We start from the raw sequence: 27,986 nt of genomic DNA on the forward strand, positions 1-27,986 counted from the left end.
GTGATCCTATAAGGGTTCCTTTTTTCCTTTTGAGGTACGGAGCCCTAATTAACATTATTACCTGTTAGATATCTACCAACAGTGTTTGCTTCCGGGAACGCACCATAACGCACATAGGTCCTGTATCAGTGACGTAGCGTTTTAAGCAATTAAATTTACGGCGAAGTAAAACATCGTGAGGAGACGAGAATGCCGGAGAGTTCTCCATACTTATCTCCATAATGTTCTCAAAGGTGAATGAAGTCAGCCAATCCTTACTTGGTCATCGTGCTCTATCTATTCATTCGCTCTTGCTTTAAAGGTATTACTTGGGAATAAGGTTATACATGGAAGGTTTTACGGAACCGAGTTAGACGATCAAACCTCAGTTCACTCACTCTACAGTTCGCTGTGAAATTGTACAGCAGTTGAGCAGTAAGGACAGTGCACGTAATTGATTGGTTCCTGATGCAGCGTTCCCCGCGAAGCCTAACAATCGGCCCTCGTGTGTTAATTACACGCCGACCACTGAGCACTGGCCACGCCGCGGCTGATTGGATTTTTAACGACAATCGACAAACGCTTTCTATTTATATTTATGTTCGCGCGTAACGAACTGTGTTGTTACGCTCATTGAAACTTGAAACAGTGAACAGTGGTTTGAACACTTTTTAACCGACTTCAAAAAGGAGGAGGGTGTCAATACATCCAAATTTGTTAAGACATTTGAAGTACCTAGGTATATATTGAAACTATATGCGTATCGTAAGACTGGCTACCTCTTTCTCGTATGCTTTGAAGGTGCTGGAAAGGACTGTCTTTCATAATAAAACAACATTTTGAAGTTGCTGCCTACGATCACGCCCAGTTAGGTAATTAGCTAACTCAGTGTAGACACTGACAGCCAATCAACTTCAGTGGCTATCATGTGAAGTTGATTGGTTCTACAATGCTGCTGTAGTGTGTGATATTAAAATCTTATGAGATATTTAAAAAAACCAAATCGGTCCAGGCGTCATTGAGTAATCGGGGAACACATATAAAAAAAAAAGGTTCCGACGAATTGAGAACCTCCTCCGTTTTTTGAAGCCGGTTAAATAGCGGCTATCATTCAGTGTTAGACACTGAGTCAGCGAATCACCCCGCAGGTCTTTTTGGTTATCCACCTCTTATACTTAGTTGCTTCTTATCTAAGAAATAATTATGACACCTATCTACTCGAAGTTCCTTTTTATAAGACTGCCTTGGATGAATAAATACTCAGGATGGTATGCTCCGAAAAGTCAAATGAAGCAGGGATAACTGTCAGTTGAAGAATAATAAAGACCACAGATCACTATATACAGTCTAAAGACAGATAGGACAGTGCAAAAGTTAACGGTTAGTTCCGTTGTAGCCGCATAGCGCTAGTGTCGCAAAAAGTGTTGGGACACAATCCGACCTTGTGTCGATATCGATATCGATAGCATAGTGATGTCCCATGACAACGTTGAAACGGGGTACCTTTATAATTTTTTTTTTTTTGCATATATTTAGGTGCAAAATAAAACAACTTATCAAATTCAGTTTTATATTTCTTGCTTCTTAATCTATACACTTTATATATTTACCAAAAGTCATCTTTGAGGATCCTTCTGAAAATAGCCTTTGCTTCTTGTTTTCTTTGATAAACATTTCTTTTATTCTTTTAATAAAATACCTGCACTTGGTTGTCAAATTGGCTGTAAAGGAATAATATTATTTTATTAATGAAAAATTAAATTATATAAACAAGAAATTATGTATGAAAAACTACATGGATTCTTAATGAGACGACTGATAGTTGGTACCTACATATTAAAATTGGTCTAATAATAATATAACCGATTGATTAAAAAATACAGCTATAAACTAAACTAAAACTAGAGGACTAGGAGGATTTTTAAAGATCCAGTGGGAAGTGTTTGATTTTTAGGGATAAAAAGTTGCCTATGTCAATTACTAGATGCAAGCTACCTCAGTACCAAATCTCATACAAATCGGCTAAGAGGATGATGGGTTTTATGGAATCCCGTGGGAACTCTTTGATTTTCTGGGATAAAACGTAGCCTATGTTGATCCCCAGAATATAGGCTAACTCTGTACCAAATTTCGTCAATATAGGTTAAACTGTTGGGCTCTGAAAAGGTAGCAGACAGACAGACAGACACACTTTCGCATTTATAATATTAGTATGGAAGTATGGATAAAATCTACTGTATGGACATCAGTACAGTGTTAAAGTAGTGGTTCCGTGGAGACCATCACATCAATATTTGTATTGCATATAAGACTTTAGCCATAATTAAGGCAATGTTAGCAAAGAATAAATAAAATAGTTACTAGACACAGGACAGATAATTTTGTACTAACTCACCACTAATTATTATTATTGTACTTTGAGTGGATACTGTTGAATCTTCTGAATGTTGAATTCTGTTGATCTGAAGTTGGTTGTAAAGCATAATAAAATTGTGATCACTGAAATCATGTTCAGCTGAAAAAAGAATTTTACACAATTTATTCACATGAAATATGGTATGAAAGCACAAAGTAAAAACTATGTTAGGGAATACCTAGTGCTTATACATCTTTAACATGAAATCAACTTACCTAATGAGCTCAGGAATTCCGTGAAGTATTTTCCTTTTCAGTAAACAAGTAGAGATAACCATGCGTACGTCGGGTTCCCATACCACCCCATACTGTCGAACTGATGTCTATCGAAGTGCTTCTGGCATACGTGTCTGTTCAAGAATTGAGCCTTCGGCAAAGCACTGAGTCCTATATTTACAGGAATTAATTGGGATCACCACAATTCCCATAATTTATTAACCTTTGGAGACAACAACAATAAACAATATGGCTTCCCAGTATATATACCACAGAGCAAGGTACATACTACTCTCTAACGAGAGAATAGTATGCCACAGAGTCTATGTATATGGCCATCGACTAGAAAAAAGAATATGGCTGCAGCTTGTTGCGATACTAGCGCTTTGCGGCTAAGAAAGAACTAAAGGTGTCACGGGCCTGATAAAGACTAAACTCGAAGTTCCTTTTTATACGACTGCCTTACGACTGCCCAAAAAAGGAGTGTCATGTTGTCAGGGTGTAGGTAGGTATATGTGAGTTTACATATTCATTCCACCATTACTTCTAAATAGAAATAAACACCTGAACATAGGACGTAAACGGGGTATCGTCAGAATTCTTGCATCATCCCAAGTAACACTGGCTACAACTTTTTTAAATAAAAGTCAATATGGCAGGTTAGTCGTGCTTAAAAAAAATATTAACTATTTGACTTGTATTGTATTACCTAATTGCAACGTCTAGACCCTAGACCTCGTTGGCCTGTCCCAGCCATCATAAAAGTATCAAAGATTCAAGCTTACAAAGTAAAGTCTGCCAGCGGGGCGCATAATGGGAGGGAAATAGCCAGTAATAAAGCACTTGTGAGCATAATGACATGTCGTAAACAAAACTAAGCCGGCATTCACGTGACGTGGCCTTTGATGTCCCCGCTACCCCGCCCCCGCCCCGGGGCCCGGAGGCCGCCCCAGGATATCCTTTGTAAACAATATACAATTAAATGCCGGTTTCCCCCGAAACTACTTACTGCAATGATGAATCAATCAAGAACCATGTAAAAGTTAAGGATCGAAATGAAAGCCGATAGGTCCACAGTTCAAACCCCATCCGTTGAACTATTGTCGTACTCACTCCTTACATAAGATTTACGCTTAATTTGGATAACATGCTCGATGCACTGCAGTATCTGGGAATTAATGCAAAGGTTTGTTTGTGTCTGTCTCAAGCTAGCTTTTAACGACCCATCCTTTAAACGGATTTTGTCCAAATTGTGGAACTTAGGATGCTTGGATTAATTTGGGATTCTTGGTGCAGGGATCGATATATATAGGCTACTTTTTGCTCCGGAAAATCAAGGTCCCACGAGATTTTTCAAAAACCTTAAAATAAATAGGAATAAGAGGGTGTGAGTAGATACAGTATTGAGAACTGTCATAAGTAACATAAGATCACGTTAAAAGTTTAATATCCTTGTTGGTTAAGCCTCGCAGCGTTAGGCAGGCAGGAGTGACAGGCAAAGCCGTAATAGCCTGCCCCGGACTCAGAAGGTATACGAACAACTTTGATGGCGTCTCGGTGCCCCTAATACGTCTTTAATCGTGACTGTGGCGAGACGTTCATTAAACAACGAAAGTAGCAGTGCAGACATTATGCCAGACAATCAATAAAACCAATAAAAATCACACTAAGTTACACTTAATTTCTTTTACAAACTATTAGCAAGCTGAAGTCGCAGTGGATAGGCCATGCCTCTCGTAGAGGCGACGGCTAATGGAGCCGGAAAATTCTTGAGTACCTATATATATCTACTGAATAAGCAGAATTTAGGTCACCTGTTGGTTAGGTCGCCTGAAATGATTCCACGGCAATACAGAATTTACAATTTATTTATAAAAAAATAAAACGCAAACCGAGTCCCAGATACTTTATGAACACAGACCAGCAGCATACATACTGGCATCATTATTCAGTACCTATTTGCTCCAGACAATTTTGTCTTAAGACTGTCTTAATTAAAGTCTACGCAAACCATAATACTTTTTAATAGCATGACGGTGTTAAAAAATCCATTGAAATGGACCCATCGTGAGATTTATGTAAGGATTGAATACCCATGCCATGCCATGCCAGTCTTAAAATAATTACAGCTTTTCGAAAAAATAAACTGTAAATTATGGAAAAAATTTAGGAAAATAATAGGAAGGGAATATGGAAAAAATATAGGAAGGATTAATACTAATTAATCCTAAGATTTTTTAAGATTTTTTCTATAACTTACAGTATGTTAAAAAATGCCTAACTGTATAATAAAATTCAAAGCCCTATCTGACTGATATATCAACGCACAGCATAAGCCACTGAGGTTAGGAACATGAAATGACATTAGATTCTTTTTATAACGTAAAAACCCACTAAGAACGGATTTTTGGAAATTCAACCCCTAAAGGATTTAAATTGGGGATGAAAGTTTGTATGAAAGTCCATAATTTTTCAAGTTATATCTATGAAAATTGGTATTTAGGGCTTATTGGTATTGGTTTTCGGGCAACAATGAACAAGTACTTGTATGTGTTTCGGGATTTTTGTAAATTCTACTCACTTCCCGATTTTAAAAAATTCCACCCTTGTGTCGAAGCCGGGGCGTGTCAGTTAGTTAAGTATGAAGTAAAAAAAAATACTAGACAAAATATTTCTAAGAAATACGCGAGAGGCTGAGTGGAATAACATTCGCGTGTTGCTTCAGGCCGTGCTCCTACCCAAGGTGACCACCTCAGGGGTTTCTGAGAAGACATCATCATTTATTATACAGACACGACAGACGGACAGACGGACAGACAGACAGACAGACAACAAAGTGATCCTATAAGGGATCTGTTTTTCCTTTTGAGGTACGGAACCCAAACTTAATAGACAAAATTTTCTAAGAAATACGCGAGGCTGAGTGAAATAACATTCGCGTGTCGGTTCAGGTTGTGTTCCGACCAAAGCGACCACCTCAGGGAGTTCTTAGAAGACAGCATCATTTATTGTTGCGATAAACAAAAACATCACACGGGAAACTAAATATAATAAGACCTTAAATTATAGTTAACCTTAATGTATATTGGTGGTAAAGGCATACAATTACAAAGAATATACTTACCTAACTTTGAAAAATTTAATATTATGAATCTTCCTATTAGATAAGATATACCTACATACTTATTCTTATTAGACAAAACTTAAGATTACAATTCTCGATTGTAGAAATAGTTACATAATATAAAGTTCTCCTACTAAACGCAAATGATAGTATAAATAAATTACCACAGCAAGCGATCTATAACATCTGAATTCAGAGTTATGCGTAACATAAAATCTGAGATCCTAACCATTGCATATATTAGAGTGAACTCCGAACTCGAAACTTTAGAGTTCTAGACCGTAGTCTCTGGGGTTTGGACCTTGTCAAATAGGTATCTAACGTTATAGAGCGAACTAAAAACAAATAAGAAAATTATGGCATTTTTAAAATCCTAGCGTAATAATAACAAATGAAAGCACCATTTTAAGCCGTTAGAGCCCATCGAGGCGCGTTCTCGTACAGCTTAATGACCTCTTCCAGGGGCCGAATTAAAGTTAAAGTTACAGCTGCCAATAAAGTTGTTTACCTTTCCTTTTACAACGCCCTTATATTCCATTTGTGTTGCTTTACGGCCTTTCTTCGTTATGGCTCTTATTGCGAGCTAAACTTTGAATGGCGGGACTTGAGAAACATACGAGCGAATAAAACGGCGTTTAATGCCAGAGAAACGCCAAGAATTTTCTTTCCAATTTTCCATTCAGAAATTTCGAGTAAGTAAACAGAATGGTACGTACGTAAATCAAAGCGTTGTAAATTGTACAAAACAAGAGATAACAAAAAGTTTATAATAAGACCAATTTAAGACGCTTGTTGTTCCTTGTAGTGCAAAGCCAAATTAAACTAGGTGCCTAAGCCACTAGGTGGACAAAATCGCAGGAAGCCGCTGGATTCAGGCGGCTAAGACCGTGTCGTGTAGAAGTCCCTCCAAGAGACCTATGTCCACCTTTGGGCATCTATCAATTGATAATGATGACGGACCGTTTGCGCACCAAATACCATCTCGTATGTACCCGTTGGCTGGCAGTCGCAAAATCAATTACTCGACAAGATGAGTCAGTCGGTCCGCGCACTACAGTTAGTGCATAATTGACGTCCACTTACCGCCGGCTTTCTCTACTCAGGCCATAATTACTGGCTCTTTTGTGCTGCTTTTGTTATCGACTCAACTATCGACTTTCAGGAATCGAGAGATACAAGTGCTACACCCATCATCATCATTAAGATCAAAATCGATCAGCCTAAACGATCTTTAATGTTTTAATTGATGTTTCAAAAGATCTCGTGAGAGCCGTTTTAAAATGCTTTGTGTTTTGCTATCCTTTGAACTATTAAACTTTTTGTGCACTAAAGATATTTTTTTAATTAGGTAGGTAGTAGGTACCTCAGTATTCTAAGGTCTAATAAAATCCCTCGACGAAAATCCCAAAAACCACATAAATAAATTCACATTTCACACCAGTGAAATAACATTTCGCCCCTTAGGAGTTCTCTTCAGTCTCTGTGGCGCTTAGTGAAAATAATTACAACGTGCATGCGTTTGAACTATGTGCACAAGTGCCTACCTAGACACAAAAGTTCGCATTCAAGCTGTATGAAGGAACCCCTGTAAAGGAGACTCTAAACAACATTAACGGAAGGGGAAAAGCTGTTCATAAATTAGTTTCGCGTCGACGTATTAACTGCTCTGAATTACCGTCCCCCCTCCTCAACCCGCGGCTGAAGCAATTTAAACTTATAATGCTTGTAATGCCCCGCGGATTATTATTTTACTAATGTAGGTACCTACTTCGGGCCATCAAATTAACACAAATTAGTAAATGGTAGTTAAAGAAAACCATTTGAAAGTTTAAAATTCTCTTCATACCAGAATACAAAGTAGCCACTACAAGAAGTAGCAGTAGTAGCTTAGGGAGCTGTACTTGTAATGTAATGTTGCTTTGCGAAGCTCAAAAAGACTACATTTTAATGAGACACTGCATTGCTTCATTAAAATACTATGTAACATGTAAGCACCTTACACCCCTTTTTCTAGGGTTCTGTAGTCTGTACCCAATAACAACAATTGTAAATTGTAGTTGGGTAACAATTGTAAATTGAAAATTTATAACACCCCCGACAAGTGAAGGTTACAGTAACTAGAAAAGCTTACAAACGGCTGAACCGATTTTCTTGGATTATAGCTAAGAACATTTTCGATCAAGCCACCTTTCAAAAAAAAACTAAATTAAAATCGGTTCAGGAGCTACGATGCCACAGACAGATACACAGATACACATGTCAAACTTATAACACCCCTCTTTTTGGGTCGGGGGTTAAAAACGGAGCCCTATTAATGTCACTCTGCTGTCTGTCTGTCCGTCCGTCTGTCTGTCCGCGTGTGGTCTCTAGCTCGTAGACGAAATGAGTTACAAACCTGAAATTTTGGTATTTGGTGTAAGACGTTGACCCGAAACCAAATATTGAATTAGAAATACAATTATTTTTCAGGTGGGCTCCCATACATGAAAAAGGAGCCGGAAAAACTTCTTATCCTAGTATGTGGGGTATCATATTTTAGAGCTCATTGAGTAGAGTACAAGTATATTTTTTATTTTTTCCCCAAGCCCTTCTCATACCGAGAGGAGACCCGTGCTCTGTAGTGAGCCGGCAATGGATCGATCATGATGAAGTATAGTGGAAACTAAACTATGGATGTTTTACTTTTGTAGAGATTCTACAAGAAAGTAAAGCCAGTACAAAAAAACTAGAGGCTGATAACACATTCCTATAAAATTCTAGTTACCATTAAAGGCGTTAGCGGGTTAATTAATGAGGACCTTTTAGTAATAAACAACCTTGTATCCATCTGCATAAGGTACAAAATAAACGCAGAAAACAATTCCTACCTGCAAATTATACAAACCGCCTACGGGCCGTTTTAAAATATTTCATGTTAATTGTAGGTGTTCAAATAAAAACCGGCCAAGTGCGAGTCGGACTCGCACACGAAGGGTTCCGTATCATCGTACAAGATAAAACATTATGTACTTACCTACTTTTCATTACGGTTCCGAACCCGAAGGGTGCCAACGGGCCCCTATTTACTAAGCTTTCATGCAACAAAATGGCCGCGATTAAAATTAAAAAAATACAAAGTTCTTCTATTCTATCTTGTATTCTATTTGATGTTACATCGTACATAGAAATACATATTCTGTGAAAATGCCAACTCTTTATCCATTACAGTTCATGAAATACAGCCCGCTGACAGATAGACGGACGGACAGCGGATGCAGTAATAGGGTCCCGTTCATACCCGTCGTGTACGGAACCCTAAAATCCTGCTTCCTCTGCTTTTCGTTGGAACACTTGGGAGTCTTGGGACTTTAACTTTGTTATCGTTTTGGGAGCTATAAATGAGTGCAATTTCATAAAAACCACTTTTGTATTTTACGTAAAATTATTTTTAATGCTTTCATAATCGTGATACGTACCTATGCTTGTCCTTCTTTTTAGGGTTCCATCCCCGAATGGTACCAACGGGACCGTTTTTTTTTGGTTTATTCACTGTTGAACATATCAAAAAACGGCATGGGCTTTGATTGAAACAGCATGCGCTCGTAGTGCTACGTAGTGCTAACGCTCGCCATGGATAATGCCTTGCCGTTCGCCAAAAGGAAAAATTGTGTAAAGTTGGGTATCCGAGCCGCTATAAACTATGACTTTCTTTTCTTTTCAAGTTTCAACGAACACGCCTCTTTGTCCTCATTTTTGCCCGTCACAATCATCTAAAGACCGCAACGGTTATACAAGGGTAAAAACTACGCAAGGATAACCGCAAAGTACCCTAAATAGTTTTCAACATTGCCGCCATTTTGTGCCTAAATTACGCTGAAATAATATTTCTATCGACACGCGATATGCCTTTTGCGGTACCTAACACCGTATCGTAACAACTAGCAACTAGTGAAGAGTAAAAAGTCCGACTTTTTGTACTTAGTTTAATTATTACGCTAAAATAACTATAGAAATATGTAAACTACCAGCGGCAGTCTTTGAGCTAGTAATTATGCGATCCATTGGATCCGCCTTTTGAGGGCCTCTGCTGCTACCTATATTGTGTTTGAAGCCGACAATAGTTATTTGTTAACAATGGCTACGAGATACGAAAGTATAATTAATTCTGTAATGTTCGTTTAAAGTTAACAACGGCATCCTATTTTTTATATTTGATAGAACATTGTTCAATGATCTCTAGAATTCCGTTATGTATTTTAAAGGGGTTTTTTTTAGTTTTTAGGGATCCACACTAAAATAGGTATACAATATGTATATCATATCTTCTATATCATGTATGTAAACAACAAATACTGAAAACAATGATTCATGAACAGTTTGTCAGCTGTAACCGAAACAAACGATAATTTTTGGGGGTTTCTTTCACGGTTTGTTGCGACGTACATCCAACTGTTCCATACATCCAAAATATGTTGATCGTAATAATTATTATATACGGAACCCTCTAACAGCGGGGCCCAATTCGCACTTGGCCGGTTTTTTAGTATTCAGTTCAGTTCATAAGTCTAGAGATTCTTAAAAATTCGGTGGGAACTGGGAACATTTTCATTTTGCGCTGGCCCAGTACGGATTGAAAGACTTATAGGTAGGTACTTTGAGAACAATAAGGAGACCTCTCAAGGCATGCAGTTTCATTTCATTCATTGTTATTGTTTATTAATACATCTGAAAAGTCATTAAGATTAAATTCCATATGGCAGTTTAGTGAGCGTCGGTGGCTTCCGGCAGCCGGGTACAACGGCTCATTACTTACGGTAGCTCCACCTTATCTGCCTAATTACGGGACCGAGCGAAATTGCCTCACATGGCGCTTTCGTACAGGGCTGCCACTAGCTCCATGCTCAACCCATCGCCGGCCCACTACTGAGACCTTCTCTCAGAAGTTTGCTTTCAGCGGCGTGCGGTGTGGCAGCCGGCTACAACGGCTCAACCCTTTTTCATTGAGGTCTATATCGTTAAGTAGGTGTACATAATATGCTAGAGCCGTAATGATGAGGAGTAAGGCTAAAGGCAAAAAATAAGAAAAAACTAGAGAAAGAAAGTAAAAGAACAAGTTTGTCTGGTGGGAGGATTCGGCCGTGGCTAGTTACCACCCTACCGGCAAAGCCGTGCCGCTAAGGGGTTTAGCGTTTCAGTACGATGCCGTGTAGAAACCAAAGGAGTATGGGTTAGTAAAAACTGCCATACCCCTTCCAGGTTAGTCAGCTTCCATCTTGGACTTCATCATCACTTACCACCAGGCGAGATTGCAGCCAAGGCTAACTTGTATCTGAATTAAAAAAAGTAAGCTCAGCGCGAAGTGATAATTAGGTAAGTAGGTATAAACAGAGTCAATGAATTTCGAAACCAGTTTTTCTGGTAAAGAAAAACTGGTTTTTGAACTCATTGACTGAAAATGATGTAACTAACAAAATTTTTGTATTTTGTTGTTACAAAATATTTGAAAAAAAAAACTGCTAAAGAAATGAAACAAAGTAAGCAACCCTACACTACTTTTTGGTTTTCCATAATAAGTTCAATATTGAACTTTAAACGTAAGTAATACAATTTGAAATTGCCAGCTTACACTCAACAATATGCGGACTTTGTATTTTTAGTTGGGTTTTTAAGTACATAAATTATTATATATATAGTATTATTATGTATGCTTGTGCTTAACGTATAATTATGTAAACGTAATGGAACGATTTACTTTTCTACCATCGTATTGTATGGTATCCATGATTATGGTTTTTGTTATCGAAGACCCCTATCGCCTAACTGCGGTGCAGTAAAAGCGGTGGTCGAGGGTTTGACTTTGATCCCACAGGGTGTTCTGTGGTTTGATCTCAATTGCGTGACTTGCTCTGCTTTGTGTGAATTTATGCCTTACTCCACCACGCTGGCCAAGTGCAGATCCCAAGACTTCACACATACTTATTTAAAAAACTTACAGACAACCTTAAAAATCACTACCTAAGTCCCGATTTCCCAATCAATAAATAAGTTTTCTTCAGAAAAGCCAGCCAAGTAAAAGAGACACGTTTTGAAATGAAAGCCCTAACTTAAAGCCAGCGTGTAGCGCGACTAACGAGTCGCGACCGTGGCGGCCACCACGGACCGGATGAAATGGAAAAGTATCGGTTTCCGATAATAATATCTACTGAAATAACTCGCTGTCCTGTTTGCCAACCAGTAGGTACAGACCACACCAAACTGATCTTAATGTCTTTCGTCTTAGATACTAATTTTGTGGCTAGATTTGTGGCTCTTGAATTGATGGCCCCACAAAAATTACATTAGATTTGGTTGAATAGTTTTTCAACCAGCTTCAACTCTGACTTTGTAAGGTTTTTATACTACGTCACAACTTTGTCAAGTTTAGGTTTTTAGAAATCCCGTGGGAACGCTTTGATTCTCCGGCATAAAAATCATCCTATGTCACTTTCCAGGTCTTAGGTAAATCTATGCAAATAAATCGCGCTGATTTATTGCTCCATTGTGGCGTGATTGAAGGACAAACCAAAAAACTTTCGCATCTATAATATAGGTAGTATGATGGGTATCACCGTTGATGTTGTAACCACTTCACTATGGGTATTCACGCGTCATTTTTCACTGTTTTTTTATTTTTATTTTCCAGACCACGAGTAGACGTAATTTTTGACAGTTTTATCCATATTGAAGTTCCAATTAACAAATACGGCTCAAAATTTCCTCTTTATATCCATACTGCTACATCCATCCAAAACTTGCACTATCCCATAATATTAAGGTTACCTACTTTATACCATAGCCACACAGTGCAAGATTGAGGCACATTGAGGCATGCACTGAGTACGTAAATCCTTGTCTCTGGAGACATGCCACAGCGCTGCATGCTGTTATTATTTAAAATGTAACAAGAATCGTCTGCAGGGTGCCGTACCGCAATATTCCATTACAATTGCGGTGTGGTCAGTTCAATAACATTATCTTGGTATTACAATTACATTATCTTGGTACATATTGCAATATTGAGTTTCGTGCTTCACGACTACCGGCTAGATAATTATTAATTGTTACTTTTAACCCCCAACCCAAAGAGAGGGGTGTTATTAGAACCAGGTGCACATGCTCGCGACTTCACGTGGTATCACGTTTTTAAGAATCCCGTGGGAACTCTTAGGTTTTCCAGGATAAAAGTAGATCCTTGTTTCCAGGACGCAAGCTATCTCTCTACCGAATCTTAAAATCCCGTAGGATTAGGAGTTCTTTGATTTTCCGGGATAAAAAGTAGCCTATGCCCGTCCTCGGGATGCGAGGATCTTTGTACCAACCGTCAAAACGGGTTAAACGGATGGGATGTGAAAAACTAGCAGACAGACATACCTTCACATTTATAATATTAGTATGCTTGTATCACTTTATCGGTCACTTAGCAGAAACAAAAAAAAAAATAAGTTGTGCTCATTGTGTCCCAGCCCTAGCAGTGTCGGTCCCAAACGGCCGAGATATAAAATTGAAATGCCTGAAACGTGCTTCAAAATATAATTGAGACTTTGAGCCGTCCCGCGCGCCCGACTGTACGGCTCCTTGTAGGGTAACGCAGGGCTGCCTCTCGCTTACCATAATATACAAATCAATTAATGGCAAAACAACGGGACCCTACTAAGCCCTTGCTGCCCGTCTATCCGTCTGTCTGTCAGCGAGCTGTATCTCATGAACCTAAGGTAACAGGTAGAGAATTGAAATATTTACAGTGTGTGTATTTCTATTGCCGCCGTAACAGCAAATAATAAAAAATTCAAAATGGCCGCCATGAAAATTAAAAAGTACATAATCGTGTGCGAGCCCGACTTGAATTTGACCGTTTAAAAAAAATATATTAATTCTTAGGAATAAATTCATAGATACTGTTTTATATTGAAACAAGATGTCAAAATGTCCACTACTTTATCGGCGTGTATTTTGGTATTTTTAAAAATCCCGCAACTCTTTAACTTTTTGGGATAAAAATTAGACTATGTCCGTTTCCGGGATGCAAGTTTCGGGATATATACCGAATTTCGTCAACATCGGTTAAAGCTAGGCTTTGTTACGTTTGCTGTTTGAATTACTGCATACAAAATTAAAACATACTTGCATCGTACACACTTCCATTACAGTACCTACCTATTTACTAATAATAAGCAGGTACATCCACGCAAGTGCTTCAGGAAATTAATAGACAACGATTTAAAAAACATAACCAAACCAATCACAATATCAGTTGCCAGCCCTAGTGCTCAGGTGCAGACGAAAAGTACAGATGAAAGCAATTTTAAACCTTAGCTATGTTTATTTAAAGTTTAAAACATAGTAGCAACAATTTCATACAATACATATGCATGTGTCCCCGCTCTGTTATTCCAATGCTTGTCTATTTATATGCAATAAAAGATGCACCAAGAGACTGTTGTCAGTAAGCTGAAACAAATATTTATATTAAAAACCGGCCAAGTGCGAGTCGGATAGTGACAATAGAAAAACTCATTCTGTGAAAATTTCAACTCTCTAAGCTCTCTATGTATGTATTACGGTTCACGAGATACAGCCTGCTGACAGACAGACGGACGACGGGTGGCTGGACAGACGGACAGGCAGCGGAGGCTTAGTAATAGGGTCTCGATGACAGCATACGGAACCCTATAAATCACAGTTTATTTATTTCAAGTAGATCCGGAGGAAAAGAAACCCAGCAGCCCGTAGCAACAGGTAAAAAAAAGGTGTAATTAAAAAAACCCAGTAGCTCGACTGCGGTACAATGACAGCTACAATGTCACGATCGCAATCATTTCTGATTAGTCCAGTCATTTGGTAGGTTTACCTCGAAATTTTTCCGGGAGTTTTGAAAATTGGTGATTTCGACATGCTCTTTCCGAATTTTCATTTTGCCACCTCGTATCTTTAGCGCTCGCGCCGCCATCTTGGAAAAATGGCACCTAAAAACTGTTTTTAGATGATAACTTCTTCCCGATTCATTTACGATAAAAACCTATAAAACGACCAATTTTCAAAACTCCCAGAAAACTTTTTAGGTAACCCCCTTTTTGAGCACTGAATGACTACTAACAATGCATTTTTGCAATAACAATAGCATAAATTAAGCCAATAACCACAATTGCGATTGTAATAATGATTGATGCAGGTTTTACGGGATATAATGCGACAATGCGACCTTTTAACCGCTTTCATTCATCGTTGAACACTGAGTTAGCGGAGCACTCTGCCTAAGTTGTTTCAGTCGAGAATGGAACCATCACCACTCCACTCACCACTGAGCCAGGGGGGTCGTCGTAATAGTCAGACATGTAGTCGCCGGCTCTCGGCCTATTTGCAATAAAAGAGGTTTCTCGTGTATGGCAAACGAACGGGGGCCATTTATCATCATCAATACATATTATGTAAAGTATGTCGGCGAAGAATCGCTCTTGAACGAATACGCGGGCCGAATGTAGGTTGGGGCTATTACTTGTTATATACTGGTTATATTGCGGTTATATTACAAAATGGCTTGAATAATAGGGAGCAGGAACGAGTAGAGTTCATTTCAATGGTAGTTTACGACGTTTTCCCGGCCTAAATCATACGTACGTACCTACATTAGCTTTTATTCTGAATTCTAAAGCCAATATCTAAAGTAGACTTGCAACGAATAGTATATTCGGCAGTATACCGAATACCGAATATTCGGCGAGGCACCTGACCGAATAGCCGAATATTAGGCAAAAGTATTCGGCTGGATTTTAGCGCCAAAAACTTGTACAGACGTGATTGTTTCGCGCTCCTTATTAAATTATGTACCTGTTTTATGTACCAATGACTACTTAATAAATGATTAAAAAGAAATGAGAACCTTACCCTTCTAACTTTTGATTACCACAATAATTCAAATACATAGAATCCTCCATTTTTCCAATTCAGAAGATGATTATGTACCTGTGTTATGCACCAATGACTACTTAAATGATTATAACAGAAATGAAAATATGAATATATACGTAATCAATCGATTTTAATTTTTCATTTTACCAATTATTTCTCTATGACAAAATATATTATTCAAGTATTCGGTATTCGGCCGAATATAATAAAAGTAACCGAATAGGCCGAATACCGAATAGTAACCGAACATTCGTTGCAAGTCTAAATTCTAAAGTAATTACAATGGCCAGTTATCCATTTAATTAAATTCGAAAGACTCAGCGATGGACCAAATAATGGATGAGTATCAAACTTGAAAGCCTTTGGCTCTTTGGATTGTGGACTGGGCAGTGGACACAAGCAAGCAGTAAAGGACGACTATGGAACACCTAAACGTAGTCCAGCTGTGGATATAAATAAAAAATTATTAAAAATATTGCTAGGCGTAATCTGAGCAAATCTCTTGGCTCACGACTTATTTCTTCCAATGTTAAAATGCTTTAAGAATTTTAAATTTCGCCTGACATAATAAACTTAGCATTATCATTTCGAAGATATTTTGCTGAATTACAATAATTTTTATTTTCTTTCAGTTGAAACTTGAAAGCTCCTACCAACTATCTACGACCTAGTTTATCATAGTAAGTATACAAATTCAACAAAATTCATCATGGAAAGCAGAAGTAGAAACGAGAAATTACATTAAAAAAGATTATAACAATGTAGTTATACCGTGAAGTCGTAAATTGTAGTGTAATTTGAAACGTGATTGTAACGATGCATAACAAACTGCGGGAGAGATTTATGATCGGTGTGATTGCAGCGACGATGCGACAGGAAACAGTTAGACGAGCCCACAAGCCGGCGAAATGTTCCGAATGTACCCGGCGGCGGCTGTTTCAACTCACAGTAGAGTGGCCGCAGTGACAGCGAGGCGGAAAACTCAACTTTACTTTGAACTAGCTACGGGATAGATTTACGGATTGGTGTAATTGCAGTGATAATGTGACAGGAAACAGTTAGACACACATACAAATCGGTGAAGCGGATGGGTTTTTGGGAATCCCGTGGGAACTCTTTGATTTTCCGGGATAAAAAGTAGCTTATGTCCGTCCCCGGGATATAAGCTAACCCTGTACCTAATTTCGTCAGAATCGGTTAAACTGTTGGGCCGTGAAAAGGTAGCAGACAGACAGACACACTTTCGCATTTATAATTGTATTAAGAATGGAAAAGTATGGATAATTGAGTGTCGAATCTATCACTGTATTAGATTTTAAAAAAGCAGCAATTTGTTATTTTAGAAAGATAATTTTAGCACATTTTATTATGAAACTAGCTTTGGTCTGCGTCTTCATCAATGTGATATACTTACCTCAATCATAGGCTATGGTAATCGGTAATGGTGTAGCTATCTATACTGATAGATATATCAGTGAAAGAATTTAAATAACTTTATCATTAGTTTCAGATATTACTCCCTAGTCCCTACGTACAAACTCACAAACTAGCAAATCTATATATATTCTTCATAATAATACCTACTTAGTAGGTTCGATATTTTTGCAATGAACGTGCATAAATCAAAGACTTACAAGAGGTAATCCATATAGTCTTTAAATGACATCATTATTCTAAGTAAGAAAACGAATCAAAAATGACTATGAATCAAATTATTGTTAATAGCCTTGGCATAACGATGCCTAATAATACGATAGCAGAATGTGATAAATTAAAATATTATGCTGACAAATTCATTTGTATTTCTTACCAATATAATATTATGAAGTCTTGATATTATCTAGATTAAACTACCTGGGGCCGAAATTAAAAACTAATGTATTTATTTGTAATCTGTCGATTTGTGTCGAAAAGTTATGTGATCTTATTATAGATCTAGAGTCTAGACGAATAACAATGCTACTTTGTAAGTTCCAAATTGTTATTTGACTAAAAAGATCCTACAACTTTAGACAAATAACAATGTTTCTTAATAATGTTATCGACAGATTAGATATAGATAATATTCGGCCTTGCTCTCCGCACAAATTAGGTTATTTGAAGAAAACAATATGTGAGTTGTACTGTTTTGTTGTAGCATCCGCTTCCGGTCTTGAAATCGCTTCGACACCCGCTGGCACTGTGAGCACACGCTCGGTCGGGAGCGGCCGCCCCGCCTATGACGCCGCTCCATTAATCTATCCTGTCCTTTGCACGTCCAATGTACAGCTAAGCCACGTCTAAACCTATACTGCTGTTGGTTTACTCACTGACTGACAACGCCCAGTTTGGCGAGCTAGACACTTGGAATTTGGTGATATTTACGATTTAGAATCCTGGGGCGTTCCACCCTCTCCCTGGCACACTCAATTAGCGCACAGGTAGACTTTATGATAAATGAAAGGTCCCTGGTTATATTTCCGGCGAAGAATATTTGGAATTTTTTGTGGAAAGTTTGGTTTCAGCCGTGGCTAGTTACCCCCCTATCGGCAAAGCTTCAATCAATCAATCAATCAATCAAATTCTTTATTTGCTGAATACTGACAAAAGGTGGTACAAATAGCATAATAGGTTCTGTTGCCAGTAGGGTGCGTCTTAGACTGATCAATTAGACTTATGGATTAGATCTTCTTTATCATCATTAGATCTTATACTGCGTCATCAGTTACGTCTCATTTACCACTTGCCTACGGATGAGACATCATCAACTCTGCTGAGTACGGCTCTCCTCTCAGAATGAGAAGGGTTTAGGACTTAGGTCTTAATCCACGACAATGATTCGAGACGAGATCTCGAGTGACGAGACTTCACACACCTTTTGAGAACAGTATGGAGAGAACTCTCAGATATGCAGGTTTCCTCAGGATGTTTTCATTCACTATTAAAACAATTGAGATAATTGCTAAATAATTATAATATTAATATTGTATTTGGGGCCTAGGTACGCTGTTTAGCGAAAACAGCGAATTTAGGGGAATGAACTGATTTGTATGTAACATAGAGGATGTTAATGTGTTAATAGAACTTGCTTGGATGGCCTTGAGGGAAAGGGCATCCAAGTTCTATTCTAGGTTCAATATTCCCAAGCAATAATAAAATTAAGAGGTAAAAAAATTAAACAACTTAATATTATATCGAATGAGAACTTTATTATTTACCTATTCAAATACGATTATCACAGTCATGAAACTTAAACATAACATTAACGTAATACTTACTACTTAGTTACATTAAATAAAAACACGATAAAAACCTTGAAACGAAGGTATTTTGTACTTTCACAATTTTTTTCTACTTTTCATAAAATTTTAAATGTAATGATCTACATAGGAATTTGTTTTTAAATACTTAGTCATCCGCCTACTTTCTACGTGATAAAATTGTAAACTATAACATCGATGGATTAGGAATATTGACGATGAATTGAAAACGGTACTTTTACAGTTACGTATAAGAAATCATGATTCGGCTGCTAAGTAGTGCACTAGGTATTAGTCATCAAAAGTGCGATTGCGCCGCCAAAAATGCAAGCACCTCCAAGTCCTTTCCAGTCAACATTTGATTTACGTATATTCATACATTTATACAATGGTATCAGGGGGCACGGCAGTGCCCCCGCCAAGACGAGCCAAACGGCGGCCGGGGCGCTACGTACCTTTTTCTCGAAGTGTTTCGCCGTATTTTCGACCCGTCATAACTTCGGTCTGGATGACGTTAGAAAGCTGAAATTTTCAATATAAGGTGTCCTCAGCAAATTTACCAAATATATCAAGTATCAAATATCTAGCTTTTATGGTTACAGATTTATTGATACCTAAAATACGCCGATTTCGTCCCTCACTGATGATCATCAAAACCTCTACTCAAAACCTCTAAGGTACTTCCCGAAGTCCTAGAAGACTGAAATTTGGTATGTAGACTAGAAATTGCATACAAACTACAGGAAAATTAAGAAATTGGAAATTGCCCCCCCTCTACGCCTCTTATGGGAAAAGCAAATCTGTAAATTCTGTCGCTAGAATGCTGATATTTTCAGGATAAGATGTCCTTGGCAGATTTATTAAACGCACTGAGTATCAAATGTCTAGCTTTTATAGTTTCAGATTTATTGACAGTCAAAACTTCTAGTCTGTAATTCTAGGGTACTTCCCGAAGTCTTAGAAGACTGAAATTTGGTATGTAGACTAGAAATTGCATACCAACTACAGGAAAATTAAGAAATTGGAAATTTCCCCCCCCTCTACGCCTCTTATGGGGGAAGCAAATCTGTAAATTTTGTCACTAGAATGCTGATATTTTCAGGATAAGATGTCCTTGGCAGATTTATTAAACGCATTGACTATCAATTGTCTAACTTTTATAGTTTCAGATTTATTGACAGTCAAAACTTCTAGTCACAAATTCTAGGGTACTTTCTGAAGTCCTAGAAGACTGAATTTTGGGATTAAGCAGGAATTTCAAGAATTATGAACAACAGATAAATTAAGAAATCGGGTCCCCCTTCATCCCCTCGTATATGAGATGCATATCTGTAAAATCTGTTACTCGAATACTAAAGTTTTCAAGATAAGATGTCCGTGGCAGATTTATCAACGTACCAAGTATCTGTGTTTCCTGAAGTCCTAAAAGACTGAAGTTTGGTATATCTGCTTCAAAATTGAGTTGCAAGATTCCACCCGAACAAACATATTTACATACGAGTACATTGCAAGTTGAATAAAAGCTTTTAAAAAAAGAGGTAACCATAGAGAGTGGGCCATATAAATAATGTACCTACAAGAAATAGATCCAAAAAAAATCTAGGGCACCTGCCAAAAAGAAATGAAATCCCACCAAAAACATTTCATGTAAAAAGGTAGCCAAGACTCACAAGTTCATAATGTTTTCACTGTTAAAAAGTTATGAGATCTCTAGTAGAGCCAAGCCCCTAGCTGAGCTTAGATTTGTGCTGGCCATGGGACCTATCCCAAGTCCAAAGTATATAGCTTTTAAATGTTCTTGACTATATGACATTTATAACAATAAATAACAAATCACTCTACTTAAAAGCTCTGATTCTACAAACCCTATATCTTGGTAAAAAAGTACGGCTTGGCCGTTTACAGTTCGTGGATTTTTTATCTCAAATAACATTTAAGTCCGGAATAGCTTCTGCGACCATCACGAAGTACAATACAAATTAGTAATTGTCGAACAAACTATTCCTTATGGCCTTAAAATATGTTATGTCATGTATTAGTTTTACGATCATTAAACGGCCAAGCCGTCCTTTTTTACCAAGATGTAGGGTTTGTAGAATCAGAGCTTGTAAGTAGAGTGATTTGTTATTTATTGTTATAAATGTGATATACTCAAGAACATTTAAAAGCTATATACTTTGGACTTGGGATAGCTCCCATGGCCAGCACAAATCTAAGCTCAGCTAGGGGCTTGGCTCTACTAGAGATCTCATAACTTTTTAACAGTGAAAACATTATGAACTTGTGAGTCTTGGCTACCTTTTTACATGAAATGTTTTTGGTGGGTAGTTATTTATCAACTGACCCACCAAGTCCGTATATCGAATGGATTGAACACCCAAATCTTTCGACTCACTTCCTGGGTTTTATGCAAGAACATCCCCCGGGTTTTTGTATTACACCCATAACCCACCATGGTTTCGTTACCGCTGCACCATCCATTACTGAGTTCGTTCCAGCTCTTACATTGCCTTCCTAATAGAGAACGATCGTTCGTTATTGAAGCGGAGAAGACCTTCCATGACTGCGCGTGGTCACATTCTAAGCTGACGGCTTTTTCTCTGCATTCAGGCTGTGGTGATGTCACTCCATTTACGTAAACATCTGTATGACCAATCGCGTGTTCGAGTCCTAATATTCCAGCGCTTGTATGGATTACTTGAACAAAATTGGCATCTTTTTTGTTCAGTCTATATTGTGGTAGTTGGGTAAAACACGGTCTGGCTGGATCTAATGCTGTGATTTTCCCAATTTTCTGGTTCAAGCGACTCTGTACTAGCTTCCCCGTCATTCCCGCGACATGGGCACCTAGACTGAAGCCTATTAAATGGATGGACGTAGTAGGGTACCCGTCTGAGTAGATATTTTTGATGAATTTGTAGATTTTTTGGGAGACGCTGCTGACGCGTGAGGCGGAACCTACGTAGCCTCTACAGAACGTCGCGCGGGTGTCTAAAACTAGGATTAAAGGAGTTTTGTGTAGCAAAGCTTTCACTAAAGTGTCTGATGATTCGTCGGTTGGCGTGTTCCACCACCCCGGGATGTAGATGACGAGGAAGGATGGTAGTCGGTTGCGGAGGCTGTAGTGCGCCTTGTTCAACCTGTAGCTCTTCTTCCCTTGGTGAGTGTACTCAACTACGTCTAGCTCTGGAGTGGATGCCCAGCTGAACAGCACCTCCAGAGGTAGGATATCACCTGGAAATGCAAAAAAAAAATTCATAATAGTCTTTAGAAAAGTTGAGTTACAGGTGCCTACTTTTCTGCCTTACATAGTCTTCCAGACCAGAAATAAGCTAAACCATTTTAGTGAGAGTCATAATCATGTAAATATTATGTAAGTAGTATGATTAATTTCATAAATAAAGTTTAAAAAAAGTACAAAATAATTTTATTCAGAATGTTACTTGCATAATTAATTATAGTGCAAGTAGAGTTACAAAGAACTGTTAATTAGTATGTTGAGTTATAATTGCGCGCCCCACTCTAGCATTTTCCTTGTTAAGATTTTTTTTTCAAAATGTTATTATGCCACCATAAATTTTTTAAATAGTTAACAAGTGTAAATTAAAAATTTATAACACCCCCGACAAGTGAAGGTTACAGTAACTAGAAAAGAGCTGATTGATAACTTTCAAACGGCAGAACCGATTTTCTTGGATTATAGCTAAGAACACTCTCGATCAAGCCAAGCCGCCACCTTTCAAACAAAAAAATAAATAAATTAAAATCGGTTCATTAGTTTAGGAACACGAACTACGATGTCACAGACAGATACACAGATACACACGTCAAACTTATAAGACCCCTCTTTTTGGGTCGGGGGTTAAAAAGTGTTATTTCTCGTACGACGGTGATAATCCCTTCGCGTGCAACTTCGACTCACACTTGACCGGTTTTTAATTGTTTCCTTTGGCTCACCTAGGAATTAAACCCGGAACCTAAGGAACTACAGACGAGTGAATATCTACACAATTATTTTAAAAGCAGATTTTTAGTAGTTGGTAGGTAGCAAGGCCGTTGTACAAGAGGTCATCAAACGTTTTAAATACATAGATATCTACTGTTTATAAACAAATTTAATATTCATAAAATCACTCAAGTGCGTTGGACTCGAACACGAAGGTTCCGTACCATCGTACGTATACATCACAATTTTTTTAATTTGCATGGTGACTATTTTGAAATACGTCATCCTGGTTTTGTAATGTGTTGTGATATCACTTTCAGCAGCAATAGAAATACACATTACGCGCTCTGTGAAAATTTCAACTCTCCTACCTATTATTTCGTTCTTTCTCCTTTCTTTCTATTACGGTTCATGAGATATAGCCAGCTGACAGACAGACGTACCGACAGCGGAGGCTTAGTAAGAGGGTCCCGTTGGCACACTTCGGAACATCCTGATCAACCCATCGACGGCCAACTACTGAGGACAGGACTCCTTGCAGAATAAGAAGAGCTTAGGGCATAGTCCGCCACGCTCGCCGGGCGGATTGGCAGACTCACACGCCTTTGAGAATATGGAAGACTAGGAGAAATAGAAACAGAAATATTTTTTATTCAATTAAACTTTTACAAGTTTACCTACTTTTGACATCTACCAATGGTTCGGAATGATATTCCTACCGAGAAGACTTAGCAAGAAACTCGGCGGTTGCTCTTTTCAAATATTTGATATACAATATTATACAATGACATAAAAGTAAAGTCTTTCTGTACGGAACGCTAATAATGAAGTGGAATCATAATAAAGCAACGGCCTTCAGGTTTCAATAATCACATTTCATTGCGATATGGTCAATGATGCGATGCTCGCAAGTATTCACGAATCGGCAAATACCTATTTCGCGTGTGTTTCGCGTAGGTCATCATTTGCACGCGCCAATGCCAAGTGCATGATTAGTTCCGTGTTTTTGCATTCATTAAGAGGTTATTATTTTTGCGAGTGCAAGTATTTGCACAGTCGAGGTAAAGGTTGCTACGATGGATGAATTTCCCAAAACTCGAAAAATCCACGTCCGCTGTTAGTAAGTTAGTGTGCTAAGTATTTAAAATTACATCAATTGGTTATAACGTCACACGTGTATTTTATTTTTATACAAGCTTTCATACAAGCTTCCTTACTAAGCAAGCGTTTTGACTTTTGATAAAAAGTCCCTGGTGGTAGCTTGATTTTTTAAGGATCTTGTTTCCCTTTGCTTGTGCTAGGAATAGCTGCAACAGAAGTACAATGGGTAGAGATTAAATCGCGAACCTTTAGTTTTTAGTCTCTCGACCATTGCGCTACTGAGGTGTCTAGAGGAATGATCTTCGAAGTATACCAGGTGTTCCAATTCCCACTTTACCAACTGTTACAATGAACTGAGACGCGGTCGTGTCGTGCCCGCATCGCGTGCGCAGACGTTTCATTACACGAACGACTAAATAAGTGGGTAAGCACTACAAAGTAGATTCAATATTGTGGTGAACCTTTATATTGCAACACAGCCATGGGCGGACCTTAAAAGGGCTTTAAGGGCCCCCAGCCTCCGTTAGACAAAATGGGCAATATTGTGCATTAAAAAAATTGTATCATAAGGTTAACAACCCTGAAATCAATTAAACCGTGTGAACGTCTATCAAATGAAACGGCGGATTTCACGAATCTGTTTATGTATGTGTTTTCTCGCTATTACCACCGTAAAACTGTGCTATTACGCTGTTCTCTCCTACAATACTCTACTACTACAATATACTCCCCGCTATTTCACAAATGCAGTCATTCAAAGTCGAATGGGCTTCATGCATCTGATCGGCGTGTGGTGTACTGTCATTATTTTCGACAGTCTTCTTCTTCGTCGTATTACTCTTGGCAGAGCGGTCGTGGTCATCACGAAGCAACGTCTTTGAGGGCAGATGTTATACCCCTCACGAGCCTTCGCCACTTCTCCCTGCTGGCTGACAGCCTGGTACACTCGTGCAAGGGACCGCCCACAGCAGACTTAATTTGGTCGGTCCGCATGGATGACGTTCCTCGCCCTCTGGTGCCCTCCACCTTGCCCTGCACGACAAGACGCTCGATGGAGTTACTCTCACGCCGGGAGACGTATCCAAATATGTATTATAGCAATTAGATGATTAATTAGGCAGGCCCCAAAATAGTATTAACCAGGGCCCCACAAACTCACGGTCCGTCCCCTGGACATAGCTGCCAAGTGACAATGCTACTGGAGTGTAATAGTTTTCAAGATTTGCGTGCAGCGCGTCGTTATTAAAACTAGGTAGATACATCTTGTAAAGCTAGAATCTAGGCGTACCTAAATGTAAGCTCGGGGCTACATGGCGCATCACGCCGCCCTCTGAATAAATGATTATGTAGATCCCTCAGATGAATTACCTATTTGAAAAAGCTCAATTTGTAAACAATATTCCGAAAAAGATTTGTGATATTCAATAGTTACCTCCTAATTTTAAACCTTGTAAAGGTTAATTTGAATCAAAAACAAATAAAATAAATGAAACTGACTTTTTTGTTTTACATAACGACTATGATTACGATATTGTTGATTTATGGCAAGGTTAATTAAAATATTCGGACGTCGGTTGTACGAGACAATACGAAAATAGTAAACGTTAAGTTAAGCTACGGCCACACCTGCGCGTCATGAACGCGGGATACGGGACGCGATGCGGGAGCGTCCACGATGCGATTCGGAACGTGCAAGTAGTGGACATGTACTGCGTGCAATGCATGCGCTACTATATAAATATCATGACAGACGCTCCGCACGGCTGCCGTTCCCGCTTCGTAGTCGCTTTGGTCGCGCAGCTTTGGATGATGCTTTACTAGATAGTGCATAATTTTTAGGGTTCCGTACCCGAAGAGTGCCAACAAGGCCCTATTAAAGTCGTACTCTGTACGTACATTTGACAACTGACAACCATACAGTTGCAAACAACGAGCAGCAAGCGAGCTTGTCGCAAATCGCAATCTAGCCACTCGATGGTTGAAGTTTCGCTTGCCGAGCGAGCCAGCTTAATAAAAACTTCAAAATGGCCGCGATGTGAATTCAAAAATTAAAAAGGTTTTTCAAAGGCGTTAAGACCATGGTTCAGCCATGAGCCAATGATCGGCAAATAAATAATAAATTAGTTAAATAATTTTATTAATTATCTTTTCCTATGATTAATCTTGAACATTAATTCATTAAAAGAGGAAGGAAACTAAAGTGCCTTCAATTATTGAGTTGCATCACTAATTGCTTAAGATAGGAAACATGCTAATGATCTCGAAGGCAATTTGTTTACGGAAGTTAAAACCGATGAAGTTGTTTCAGACATGGACTAAAAGTTGGGCATAGACAAAGTACCTATGTATAGATAAGTAAGTACATATAATGCGTAAAATTCGAGAAAAGATTTGATATACCTATTTTGTCTGAGTCAACTAAGGTTACCACCTGCCGCTTCTTGATTTACGGGTTACTAGCGTCATCAGAAGTTCGGGGTTTTAGTGTTATTTTTTTTTTTAATACTTATTGTTTGAAGAAACAGCTTCTATAAGCTCTTCGTTTTGTGAAACAAATGTACAAAAATCTTTGGGGACTTCGTCTGTGTTGGTGTTAGCTGGCGGGCGTGCTCTCCCTTTTTGGAGTGTTTTTTTTTTGTTAAAACTGACTGGAAAGCGCTCTAAGGGGTGCCGTGCGTATGTCGGCGAGTGCCGGCACAGACGGGGTCCATACTTGTATGTTTTAACTAACTTGTTATAAATAACTACAAACTTGACATTGGCTAATCTTTGTAAAGCCAGAAGAGAGGGAAAAAAATCTTTGCATGTTAACTTTAATTAATTATATTTATTTAACTTGTAATTCCACCTTCACAGTTCAGTATTGAACCAGTGTCGGCTAGGAAACTGAATTTGTAAAAAAATTATGGGAGTTTTATTTACCCCTTTTTTTCGCAACTACGGGTTTCTGTATTATCGTACCCTGAAATGCGGGATAACCCGTAAAATACAGGGCATCTGGCAATCCTAGAGTCAACTGTCATGTCAAAAATACAGGTACAGGTATAGGTACAGTTTTGAGGGTTTACTGTACTAAACACGCAAGTAGCATCACAATGTAGGCTCCACGGGAACTAAAGCTTACGTACATGTAGAAGAAGCAGCTCTGACCAGCTGGTCCAGGCCGTTGCTGACCGGCGTCACGAGCCCCGAAGCCACGCTCGTCAGTAGCAACACCACCACGAGTAGCATCACCATGTTCGTGCACTCCACGGGAACTACATCCTTCTGTATCACTATCATCACTTTAACCTTTTTATAATTATAAACGCAATGTCATTTTTTGGGGTTTTTTAAAAGTCTTTTAAACGACACTTTTCGTGTAAGTATATTTATTTACCTAATTCATTTTTAATATTTTATGCATTTTTAGATTTTTAATTACACATGGTAAAACATCATAATAAACTTTCCACTTATTCAGTAAAAGAAAGCTCATAGAGTTTTCAAAAACACAATTTTTTTAGCGTTTCAGTCTTTTTTTTTAATATGCAAGCGCTTGACTGCGGTCCACATCTATATTTGTAGAATCAATCGTCCATTTTTTTTTTGTTATCCTCCCTAATTTATAATTAAGAGTTAAAAAGTCATGTTTATATCACGTAAGTAACCTAACCTGGTTTAATCTTTTCAATCCTTATGCAATCCCATCACAACACACGACACTCATCACTCAAGTATCAAGTTCATTGATACATTCTACTAAATGCTACTAACTCAGTAGCAAACCCAACATCAGTAGCACGGCGTCGTCATCGACGCGCGCAAATGGACTGTTGTTCCGGCATTGTTACGCCTAACTTTATAACTTGCGATGCTACTACCTTGATCTTGAAACGAATCATTCTGACCCAATGACCTTAAAATTTTGTTTACCGTTAGTATGTTCATTGAATATAATGTGTAGTAAAAAACCGGCCAAGTGCAAGTTGGACTAGCGTACCGAGGATTCCGTACCTTGGAACTTGGAAGGATACATTTTTCGGTGATATGTGTGTTTTAA

General features: G+C 38.4%; 1 protein-coding gene and 1 long non-coding RNA gene across 2 annotated transcripts; both read right to left on the reverse strand.

Annotated features, from left to right (window-relative positions):
* Window positions 1-1,534: 1,534 nt before the first annotated feature.
* On the reverse strand, window positions 1,535-2,760 carry LOC123875349. Its single transcript, XR_006798128.1, has 3 exons — window positions 2,611-2,760; window positions 2,375-2,494; window positions 1,535-1,700 (listed from the first exon to the last, which is right to left on the reverse strand). It is a non-coding gene; the product is annotated as an uncharacterized LOC123875349 (long non-coding RNA).
* A 16,218-nt stretch (window positions 2,761-18,978) lies between these two features.
* On the reverse strand, window positions 18,979-27,928 carry LOC123875344 (phospholipase A1 VesT1.02-like). The gene is made up of 3 exons (XM_045921122.1): window positions 27,073-27,928; window positions 21,223-22,131; window positions 18,979-19,291 (listed from the first exon to the last, which is right to left on the reverse strand). Exons 1-2 carry the CDS (start codon window positions 27,224-27,226, stop codon window positions 21,233-21,235), a joined length of 1,053 nt encoding a protein of 350 aa, XP_045777078.1. The 5' UTR covers window positions 27,227-27,928; the 3' UTR covers window positions 18,979-19,291; window positions 21,223-21,232.
* Between the last annotated feature and the right edge of the window lie 58 nt (window positions 27,929-27,986).

This window comes from Maniola jurtina, chromosome 19 (assembly GCF_905333055.1).
Source record: "Maniola jurtina chromosome 19, ilManJurt1.1, whole genome shotgun sequence".
Lineage (NCBI taxonomy): Eukaryota > Metazoa > Arthropoda > Insecta > Lepidoptera > Nymphalidae > Maniola > Maniola jurtina.

What these genes read in the sequence shown, in the direction of transcription:
- LOC123875344 (XM_045921122.1), bottom strand. Translation starts at nt 27,226, where the DNA reads ATGATAGTGATACAGAAGGATGTAGTTCCCGTGGAGTGCACGAACATG. An exon ending in CAGAGCTGCTTCTTCTACAT is followed by an intron (nt 22,132 to 27,072) that starts GTACGTAAGCTT and finishes TTGCATTTCCAG; the next exon opens with GTGATATCCTACCTCTGGAG.